The sequence below is a fragment of the Neomonachus schauinslandi genome, chromosome 4 (genome assembly GCF_002201575.2).
Source record: "Neomonachus schauinslandi chromosome 4, ASM220157v2, whole genome shotgun sequence".
NCBI classification, from domain to species: Eukaryota; Metazoa; Chordata; class Mammalia; order Carnivora; family Phocidae; genus Neomonachus; species Neomonachus schauinslandi.
The window spans coordinates 9,184,610-9,195,788 of NC_058406.1; the positions used below are offsets into that span (position 1 = coordinate 9,184,610).

Here is an 11,179-nt window from a genome sequence, read left to right on the forward strand (position 1 = left end):
CGATCCTGGGACTCCAGGATCATGACCTGAGCCGAAGGCAGTCGCTTAACCAACTGAGCCACCCAGGCGCCCAGACTTCATCATTCTTACCACGGATGTGAGACTTTGTCATTAGGGAAGATTTTGAACACTGACATCAATCTCTGACCTAACCTGAAAAGGCAGGGTAATCTCAGTCTCCTGCTTTACAATGAAAAGGACAAAGCTTATTTATTCGTTCCTTCATTCAGCAGACATTTGCTGAGCACCTGCGAAGTACCAGACCCTGGTCTAGTCTCTGAGGATAAAGCAAGGAACAAAACAAAAATTCCTGTGCTCAGAGAGGTGACATGTCACAGACAAAAAAGGAATAAGTGAAGTGTGTGGTATTCCGGTGATAATAAAGGCCAGGAAAACGAAGTAAGTAAGTGGGGGTGGGGTGGGATGGGCATAGGGATGCCAGTGGGGAGTTATACTTTAAAATAAGGTGGCCAGGGGGCGCCTGGGTGGCTCAGTTGGTTAAGCGACTGCCTTCGGCTCAGGTCATGATCCCGGAGTCCTGGGATCGAGTCCCTCATCGGGCTCCCGGCTCGGCGGGGAGCCTGCTTCTCCCTCTGACCCTATCCCCTCTCATGCTGTTTCTCTCTCTCTCAAATAAATAAATAAATAAAATCTTTAAAAAATAAATAAATAAAATAAAATAAGGTGGCCAGGCACAGCCTCACTCAGAAGGTGACATTTGAACAGAGACCTGCAGTAGAGGAGGGGTTGAGCTCAGCCACTGTCTGGGGGAACCAGGTTGCACAGAGAATAGCAAGTGCAAATGCCCTGGGACCTCCTTGGCAGACTAAGGAACAGCAAGTGTGGCCAGAGTGGAATTGGGGAGGCGGTGCCCCCAAGTGCAGTTGGAGGGAACGGTGTTTGTGGTGTCCATGGTGAATTCTCCAGGACCATTTCTATAGCAGTGCCCCAGGATTTCTAGCTGAGTCAGGCTGCATGAGCCTCTTTCTCCTCTGCATGGGCGCTGTCCTAGAACTGCGTCCTCACCTGAGTCTGTGGCTCACCTGGCCTGGCCAATGCTGTGGAGATGGGGAGGTGGGGAGAACAGGGTATGATGTATAAGTGGAGGAGGGTGGCACTGGGCACAGCCTCCTTTCGGCCTCCTCTCTGTTGAAAACAGCACGATGGTTGTCCTGCTCCTACTTCTCCAGGCAGCCTGCGTGTTCTCTGTGGTGGTTGGGCTCTGGGTCATCTGCAGCCATTTCCTCACTGCGGACATCCCTGCGGCCATCAGCCACCCAGTGAGACTGCGGGTCTTGCATTGCCTTTTCCAGCTGTTGATGACGTGGGTGAGTGTTGTGTTTTATTTGTTCCCTCCTCCTGAGGGTGAAGGAGGGAGCTGGGAAAACACACTTCGGAAGATTCTAGTTGCATTAACGCGACTATCACAGCTGTAGAGGCTGATAGTATATTATTCTCAAATCTGAAAGATCCCTGTTAGGTAATGTATTAGCCAAGAGGTTCGCAACCTCTTCGTAGTGTTGTTTGAGCTACGCTGGGCTCGCAGCCACGCGATGAAGAAATTATTTACTTCCTCCGTTAACAGGGAAAAAAGCCCTGCTTTAGTCCCACTCCCCTGCCTTCTGACTGACTTTCTTCACAGCACACAGCGTGATGCTGTGAAGTTAGGAATGAGTTATTCTGAATTTGGAGCCCCCCTGACTACCTACCTGCTAGCTAGAACCAGCCAACAATAAGGAGACACACGAAGCCAGTTAGAGAATTGGTACCAACGAGCAAAACTACAGAACATGACTTTAGAGAGAGAAAGAGATTTTTTTGTTACTTTTGAGGGATGGAAAACTCTTTCTGTAATATAGTCAGATTCTGCTCACTGTTCCTGGTGTGTGAACTTAATAAAACAGATATAAATGGATCATGGGGAGACTTGGGCCCAAGTTGCCCATGGGGATTGGTTGTGCTTTTCCAGAGGGCTGATAAATTGAACACAGAGAAGAAGTGTTAAGTCTCTTACATAACAAAAAGCGATCGCAAACCCCTGTTCTCGTGACGAGAAGAACTGGAGAAGAACTCACAGGCTGAAGGCTTCCTTTCGAAAAACCCGATGATACGTCCTGTGGTTTTCCTGCCCTTGACTCTCATAGTCCGCTAGCCCGGGTTCCCAAATATGGTGACTCAGTTTCCTCATCTGCAAAAGAGGGGGAAATAGCAGTCTAGACTTCGTAGCATGGGCTGTAAGGAGGAGGTAAGCCATGCCAAGTGCGGCTTACACTGCCTGGGGCAGAGGAAGCCCTCAGTAAGTATTCGCCTTACTGCTATTTGTTGATTTGGTTTTTTCTACAAAGATGTGTCGCGTGACTACTATATGTCACCCACCCCTCCTAGCTCAGGGATCAATGATGGACGAGAGAAAGGAAGTCCCAGAGAGAGAGTCTGCCCTCAGGACGCTCATACGTCACGGCAGTGTTGGTGGGGAGACAGTAAGAAACGAGCAAACTCACTAGAAATAAAGTGATTTATGCAGCGGCAAGTGCTATGAGGAAAGCGGAACAGGGCAGGAAGGTACGGCGGGGCTTCTGAATCCGGGGTTCCCTGAATCCTCAACGGCAACAGAAGGCAAGGAGTCTCTGAATTTGGGGGGGGGAGGTAAAAATCACTCCATTTTCACTCGCCTCTAAAGGAAAAGTGGTATTCCCTTCCATTAGGGATGAAGGTGACAGACCACAGCTGTGACGGCAGAACCTGAGGCTTTGTCACCAAGAGCAATCATAGCTGTTTTCAGAGCAGATGACATTTCTTGCAGATACTGTGAAAAGCGTGCGCGCCTCGTTTCTCTGAAGTTAGAATAGTGTTAAACCGGCCATTAGGTCTCTCGCTATTAGGTGTGCTAATAAAGAAGCACCTGCATTATTACTTTGCCCGTGTACCTCCCTATTTTGATAACTATAATTGAAAAAACTTGATTTCCTTGGTAATACCACATATTTTATTTTATGTGTTGGAAACATTCAGCCTCAAGGTCCATAGGCATCACAGAAAGCCAAAATGGCCTTGGCACAGAGCCACCAGAAAGAGGTTGCCGGGGGGAGAGCCACTTTCTTTACTTTTATTGCTTGTTATGCAGACTTCCAGACATAGGAGACAGAATACCATAAAGACGCCCTGTGTTCCCACGCCCCCTGCACTGACTGACGATTCCTGGCCAATCTTGTTTCACCTGTGACCCCACATTTTTACCCCTTCCCATTTCTTAGGAAGCAGATATTGGATGTCATATTTTATCCAAAAAGTTTCAGTAGGTATCTCTAAAAGACAAGAACCCCTCACCTTTTATTTATTTTTTACTTTGTATCTTTTTTAAAATTTAAGTTCCATTAATGAACATATAATGTATTATTGTTTCAGAGGTAGAGGTCAGTGATTCATCAGTCTTATATAATACCCAGGGCTCATTACATCACGTGCCTTTCTTAATGTTACCCAGTTACTCCATCCCCCCTACCTCCACTCCAGCAACCCTCAGTTTGTTCCCTATGATTAAGAGTCTCTTATGGTTTGTCTCCCTCTCTGATTTCGTCTTGTTTTATTTTTTCCTCTCTTCCCCTATGCTCCTCTGTTTTGTTTCTTAAATTCCACATATGAGTGAAATAATAGATAATTGTCTTTCTCTGATTGACTTATTTCACTTAGTATAATGCCTTCTACTTCCATCCACGTGGTTGCAAATGGCAAGATTTCATTTTTTTTTTTGATGGCTGAGTAATATTCCATTGTATATATAGACCACATCTTCTTTATCCATTCATCTGTCGATGGGCACCTGGGCTCTTTCCATAGTCTGGCTATTGTGGACATTGCTGCTATAAACAATGGGGTGCAGGTGCCCCTTCGGATCACTACATTTGTATCTTTATCCCCCACCTTTAAAAAAAAAAATAACCACAATGCAGTTATCAGGTCCTAATAGTAACTAATGGAATGACCACGTTGGTGAGGCTGGTCCAGGAGGGCATCCTTGGGAAGAGAGGTCATGTCCGGGCCACTGTGGGGGGTGTTCTGGGTTAGAGGGACCCTCGTGGGGTGGCCGGAAGCCTAGTTTGTGGGGCTGGGTGTCAGGTGTCTGGGGAGAAAGAAGGAGAGGGGCAGTGTGGGCCGAGGTGAGGTGGGTCTGCTGCAGGGGTCATGGGGGCACACGGGGTGGAGCAGGGCCATGATCCGGTCTGCTGTCCAGCCACTCCGCTGGGGGGCACGGGCGGTGGCAGGACTCCAGTGTGGCGCACAATGAAACCCTCCCCGCCTCATTTCCTCTTCTCTCACCAATAGGGGATGATTTTTGAGAAACTGAGCATCTGCTCTATGCCCAAATTTGTCTGTTTCATGCATGATCTGGTGCCACTAAAAGAGGATCCGGATGTCGTGGTCACAGATCTCCGCTACGGGACAATCCCTGTGAAACTGTACCAGCCCAAGGTGTCCTCCAGCACCCCCAGGCTTGGCATCGTGTTCTACCACAGCGGTGGGATAGTCATGGGAAGCCTGAGTAAGAGTCCTTCCCTCAGACCCCTGCCTGTAATAGGACGGCCTCCAAGCAGAGCCGGGTGGGCGCCCGCCTTCCTGCAAGAGGCGGCCCCCCCCATCACCTTCCTGGAGTTTATAAGCCGCTACAGGGCAGGGCATGTCCAGAGAGTTAGCGGGTCCCGGATCAGGCTGGTGGCAAAGATAGGGAATGTTTGGATCTCTTTCTGGAAGTGAGGAGACCTATATATGGAAATATATATATATATATATGTATATGTTCATATATATATTTATCTCTGTGTGTAATCTATGTATATATATGTATATACATGAAAGTCACACAACATAAAATTAAGCACTTTATTTTTTTAAGATCTTATTTATTTGAGAGAGAGAGAGAGACAGAGAGTACAAACAGGGGGAGGGGGAGGAACAGAGGCAGAGGGAGAAGCAGACTCCTTGCTGAGCAGGAAGCCTGATGCAGGACTCGATCCCAGGACCCAGAGATCATGACCTGAGCTGAAGGCAGACGCTTAACCAACTGAGTCACCCAGGCGCCCCAAATTAATCACTTTAAACTGTACAATTTAGTGGCATTTACTACACCCAAAATGTTCTACAACCACCACCTCTATTTAGTTGGAAATAAGGATTTTTTTAAAAGTGAAAAAACAAAACAAAACAGAAACACGTCCTTTTGTTTCATGCCAGGTATTATCTGAGGCAAATCCCGGTACAGAAGGGAGAACCAAAAATTTGAGGAGAGTTAATGAGAGAAAAAACTCAAAACTGAGACAATTTTATTATCTTAACCTCCCCCACACTGGTGCCCCATGAATATGAGGGGATAAACACTTTTCTTTGGTTTCAGCCCTGCCTTCTAACCTGTGGAATGCCAGAAGCCCACTGCAGTAGCCTCGGGAAAATAAAAGATTTCATGCCGCCGTGGTTTTGGTTCGGTCTGCATAATGAATGGTGTTAACAGTCCATGGGTATTAAATAATATTATTTCGAATTAATATTTACACGGCAGGCACTGTAGAAACCCTTCATGTGCGCGATCTCATTAACCCCCCCCCCCCCCCCCCGGCACAGCCCTGCTCTTGTCATTGTGCCCATTTTACAGGTGTGGCAGTTAAGCCTCAGGGAGGTGAAAGCATTTGCCCTGGATCTTCAGCTCAGGATGTGAACTCCAGTCTGAATCCAGAGCTCACACCCCTAATCACTATGCCCTATGGCCAAACAGCATCTCAGATATTTTGAATGAATTGCAGAATCCATGCGGGAGGTGGGGCTCTTAGAAGAAATTGTTCAGACAGGACCCCCAAGGAGAGATTCTAGAAAGTGGGGGTGGGGGATGGCTGCTCCACAGCTGGAAGAAAGTCTGCAAAGCCTCATTAGGATCAACCCCAGCTCTCTGTCCATGGTGGTTGTCCGAGAGAAGGGGCAGCCCATGGTGATGGATGCCGAAGGAAGCCACTAATCATCCTACTGGATGTTGAAAACCTTGTATTTTCTAGGAACCCACCATGCCATATGCTGTCATTTGTCCAAGAAGAGTGATTCGGTGGTTCTAGCAGTTGGGTGAGCACAAGAACGAGGGGGTAGTGCTGGGTGATGAGGTGGGAGGCGGGACTGGGGGCAGGCGGGGAGACAAAGGGGCAGGGGGACACTGGGACACCAGGACACCGGGGCAGGGGATGGGCTGTGAGCAGCCATTAGGGGAGGAAAGGAGAGACAGAGAGAGAGGCAGAGAATGGCACTCCTTCCTGTGGGTGGTCCTCAGGCATCCTGGGCACGGTATCATCTGGAAGCTGTGTGGGGAGTGGTCTTGGGCAGATCAGGTGCAGAGCTTCACACACACACGAGCCCTGTTGGGTGGAACATACTTACTTCACCGAGCAGAACAGCCCTGCAGGTTCCGGACCCTTAGCACCTCCGTCCACACAATGCCACGGTGCCCTGCGTGGTAAACCAGACAAGCTCAAACATTGCCACAGCATTCCCAAGCACTTCTGAGGCGGGGGGGGGTCCACCCTGGTGAGATCTGCCGAAGGAAGTGAAAAGAATTAAAAAGCCACTCTCTTCTACCTGATCTTGGAGAGTCGACCTCCCAGTCGGGAACCTCAAGGAGGGCTTGGTGGACAAGGGGCAGAAGAGACCTGGCGTGAACCCTCCCTGGGCCTCCACATCAGGCAAACTGAATACACATGATGAACTGTCCCTGTGGTGATGTGGCCTCTGGCCTCATCCTCCCAGCCCCGCCGCCTGACACAACGTCCCACAGGAGCAGGGTGGTTCCTCCTGATTCATCTTTCCTGCAGCTTCATTTAAATGCACATGCCATGAAGAAATACCAATTGCCGGAGTCTTAGCAGGAATACATTTCCCAGCTTCCTAGCGACGCAACTGGTTGGGTAAGAGTGAAAAATACAAAACTCGGTCCTGGATGATGGAGAGGGACCCAGAGAAACCCCTCACTTTATAATCCTCAGCTCCAAAACCATTTCTGCAGCGGGGACATCTTGATTCCAGCCTTAGCTACAATACTGCTTACGGTTCTGGTCGTGCTGAGCTAAGACATCATCAGTATAATATACCAGCAAATTTCTGCAAGAAAATTATTTTATGAATCCAAGGTGCACAAGGTTTTAGAGTTGAAACATTGCTGTCCCATCATGAACTCAGGGTAGCTTAAAAAACAAGGCAACAGAATGGAAACAGTTGGCAAAATTTATTGATCCCACAGAATATATATATATTCTAAATTTGAAATGGTAACATTTCTCACAACACCCAGATTTCTGGACTCTCTTGAAAAATGGGGAGGTCTAGCATGCCAGGCTGGTGTGCTGGCATGGCAGCAACCTGAGCATGGAGTTCAGGCGCTCGCATGGCTCACCTGCAGGCAGTAAAGGTCCAGAGTGGACATGGCTGACCTGGAGGAGACCCGCACGTTAACTGCTGGCCCCAGGCGGCATTTACATCTACAAGATCCTCCCACAAATCCTGTGAGCTTGGCAGGATTAATTAGAATCAAAACCCAGGCAAACCTGGAGTTGCTTATAAAGGAACATAAGAAGAGGGAACAAGTGTGAGTCAGGGATGCACCAGTGGGTAGGTTCAGAAAGATGGGGTTTGGGTTGGTAATTGCTAGATTGTTGAGCAATAGGTGAATGACAGGGCTCTTGTGGTCGTTGTCTGTCCCCGCAAAGGGGCACTGAGACAGGGGGAATAGCAGCCGCCACTCACTGAGCCTACATGCCAGGCACTGTGGGCTTCATGTCTATCACTTCACTGAAGCCTCATACCTTAATGTCACCTGCTCAGGCTTCAGAGAGAGAAGTTTTTGGAAGAAATTTGGCCTAAAGGATGCTAGACACAGGTATTTTGGGCTCTGCTAGGGAGCTGGGTGTAAACTGTGTTCCTTGATTCCTTTTTAGATACCGCAAGTTACCCAAACATAAGTTCCCAGTGGCGCTAAGAGACTGCGTTGCCACCACAACCCACTTCCTGAAGTCCCTGAATACGTACGGGGTGGATCCAGATCAGGTCGTGGTCTGTGGTGACAGTGTGGGAAGGGGAATGGCAACGGTAATTTGTCAAAGATTTTTGGGCTCTCCAGATCTCCCCAAGATCCGTGCCCAGATCCTGATCTATGCCAGTCTCCAAGTTCTGGATTTCCAGCTCCCCTCCTATCAGCAGAACAAGAATGTCCCAATGGCCAGTAGAGACTTCGCCTTCTACTGTGTGTATACTTTACTGGACATCAAGCCCTCCTGGAAAAGCACCATTATGAAAGGTGCCCATTTGCCTGCTGAATTCTGGGAAAAGTATAGGAAGTGGTTGGGTGCAGAAAACATCCCGGAGAGGTTTAAGAAGAGAGCCTACCGGCCGATGCCCTCTGAGCCCCTGAATGAGTCTGCCTATCTGGAGACAAGCCTGGCTCTGGATTCAGTGAACTCACCCCTGATTGCAGAAGATGAAGTTGTGGCTCAGCTCCCTGAAACTTGCATTGTGAGCTGTGAGTATGACATTTTCCGGGATGATTCGCTGTTGTACAAGAAGCGTTTGGAGGACTTGGGAGTCCCAGTGACTTGGCACCACACGGAGGATGGTTTCCATGGAGTGCTTAGCACCTTAGATATGGGCTATTTGCACTTTCCCTGCTCCACGAGGATTCTGGATGCCATTGTTCAGTTTCTAAAGGGGTTGTGACCATCTTTCCTTCCTGGGAGAGCTACAAGAGTATCCATTCCACCACCATCTGGTTCCCCAATGGGGCTCTCTATTGTGATGTAGGTGATGCCGAATGGGGCTAGGGAGGGTGTCGAGGTTTCCATGTCCTTCTTGCTTCAGGTTCTAGAACTATAGAATGCATGTTCCTGATGTCTGGAGGGAGAGCAGTAGGAGAGACAGGTTTGGGGGGAGGGTGGCTCTCTGTTCATGTTCACCATTAGGAAAATTTGAGCTGACGATCTGCAGCAGTCATCTGAGAGTGAATGATCATGCAAGGGTTGCCTCTGGCTTCCCTGAGGGAGAGTTCAGGCTGGTCTAGGCTGTGGGTAGCAGGAGTGTTCTCTGGCCTTAGAATGAAACAGGGGTGCATCATGTGCAATCCCATGGGCTTTCTTCAAGCTAGCTCAGAGGATGGGGCTCTGATGTTCTAGACTGCTGGGTTGAGGGGAAGAAACTACTCTCACTCTCCTCCTCTGGGTACACAGTGACATTTTTCCTGCTGTTCCTCTGCCTCTGAACTCAGAGGTCCAACTATCTAGGCTAGAAGAGTTAAGACAGAATGAATAGGTTTTCTGTAGTGGTTGACACCTTGTGGCAGATGAAGACAGCCTGAGCCGCCTGATGGGGGAGCTCTGGAGCTTTGGGAGTCAAAGGAGCCAAAGGGACTGAAGATGTGTTAGCAAAAATTATTTCTGTTTTAAGACACAGAACCAGCTCAAATTGGCCTAAATCAGAGAAAGAATGTATTGGTAGCTATGAATTCCAGGGATAAATCAGGTATCGTTTGATCTAGGAACTCAAACAATGCCACCAGCTACCTTCTCTTCTTTCCTCCATTCTGTGCTCTGCTGCATGGACTGCCCCCTCACCTCTGCATATGGTGGCCCTGAGCAGCTCCACACTCACATTCTCCAGAGTCATGTGCCTCATTCTCAGCCATTCCAGCAGAGACCACATTGTAACTCAATGGCTCTGTGGGCTTTCTGAGTAGTGTGTCCAGTTGCCATAACCTAGGGAATGGAATGTTTTGACCAACCAGGCCTAAGTCCCACGCCAGCCTTGGAGTGGAGGATGATGGGGTCAATTCCACCGGGTTCTTGGACTGAACTTGAGGGAGGGAAGAGGGATGGAGTACTTTCTTCACTCTTCTACAGTAGACGTCAATGCTTACTCTGCTGGGTGGACGTCAATGCTTACACTACTACAGAAGCTAAATGAACCCTGAATCGGAGTACTTGGAAGTGGCAAGAGATGCCAAGGACCACTAGGCAAGTTGACCACCTGTCCCTGAGGACATTCCCATGAAAGGGCAGGCCCAGGTTCCCAGGCTGGCCCTACCTGGTCTTTAAGAGGCTCTGCTCCTGGTTGGCCAATGGCTTTTATAGGCCAAAATCCAAGGCTACTGCACAGAGGTCCCTGTGCATGTCCTTAACTTGCTTTCTGTTGAATGTTCATGCTGAAACATGGGGCAGAGAGGAATCCCATTTGGTGGCTTCTGGATCCATTCACAGCAGAAGACCAGCAGGTGTTTTTGTTGGAGAGAGAGGAACCACTCACTGAAAGCACCTCGTCAGGTGGCCACTCAGCTGTTCAGTAGTCCTGGGATTTGAGGAGCATGGTCTCTTCTAGAATAAGGCTCTGAGTTGAGTATGGGTAGATGCCTCTCCTGCAGTGTGGTCTTCATTGTTTCACCCTGCCTCTGGACATAGGTAGAGGGACTGAGCTGACCTTGTGGGAACTTGGGTGGTTAGCTTTTCTGCTGTGGGGTGGCAAGGATTGTGAGAGCCAGTTGAGTACCATGTCCAGAGGAGATAAGTTGGTTACATTTTCAGGGCTGGAAGAACCTCTGGATTTAAATTTCCATCCCCCTGTAATAAGAAAACAGCTATTTCGAGTGGCTGCCCAGGCATTTTACAGCATGACAACCCTGCTCACACCCACAGTCTGGACATGTAGATAAAAACCTCAAGCTTAAGATTCCTGCCATAAGTTCCCACTTTACTTTTCCCAGGGCACTTTTTAAAATAACCACTTGAGGGGTGCCTGGGTGGCTCAGTTGTTGGGCATCTGCCTTTGGCTCGGGTCATGATCTCAGGGTCCTGGGGTCGGGCCCTGCGTCGGGCTCCCTGCTCGGCGGGAGGCCTGCTTCTCCCTCTCCCACTCCCCCTGCTCTCGCTATCTCTCTCTCTCTGTCATATAAATAAATAAAATCTTTTTAAAAAATAAAAAAATAAAATAAAAAAATAAAATAAAATAACCACTGGGGCGTCAAGCCCACAAGAAATGAGTGACCTCTGCCCCAAACACCTTATCAGTAGCAGGTGCTGGCTACCCTCCTCTCTCTCCTGCTCGCTTGAGACCACAGACAGAAGACTGCCCTTCCCTTGGCTCATTGCACCCCCAGCCCCATTTCTGGGATCTG

The 11,179-nt window shown here is 48.8% G+C and overlaps 1 protein-coding gene across 1 annotated transcript; it reads left to right on the forward strand.

Moving 5' to 3' along the window:
- Nucleotides 1-1,163: 1,163 nt before the first annotated feature.
- On the forward strand, nt 1,164-8,736 carry LOC110574682 (arylacetamide deacetylase-like 3). Its single transcript, XM_021683455.1, has 4 exons — nt 1,164-1,328; nt 4,324-4,540; nt 6,039-6,102; nt 7,962-8,736. The coding sequence occupies exons 1-4, from the start codon at nt 1,164-1,166 to the stop codon at nt 8,734-8,736; spliced, it is 1,221 nt and encodes a 406-aa protein (XP_021539130.1).
- Nucleotides 8,737-11,179: the final 2,443 nt, after the last annotated feature.

Coding starts and splice junctions, on each gene's coding strand:
- LOC110574682 (XM_021683455.1), top strand. CDS start 1,164: ATGGTTGTCCTGCTCCTACTTCTCCAGGCAGCCTGCGTGTTCTCTGTG. Junction 1,329..4,323: donor TCCAGCTGTTGATGACGTGG/GTGAGTGTTGTG, acceptor TCTCACCAATAG/GGGATGATTTTTGAGAAACT. Junction 4,541..6,038: donor GATAGTCATGGGAAGCCTGA/GTAAGAGTCCTT, acceptor TGTATTTTCTAG/GAACCCACCATGCCATATGC.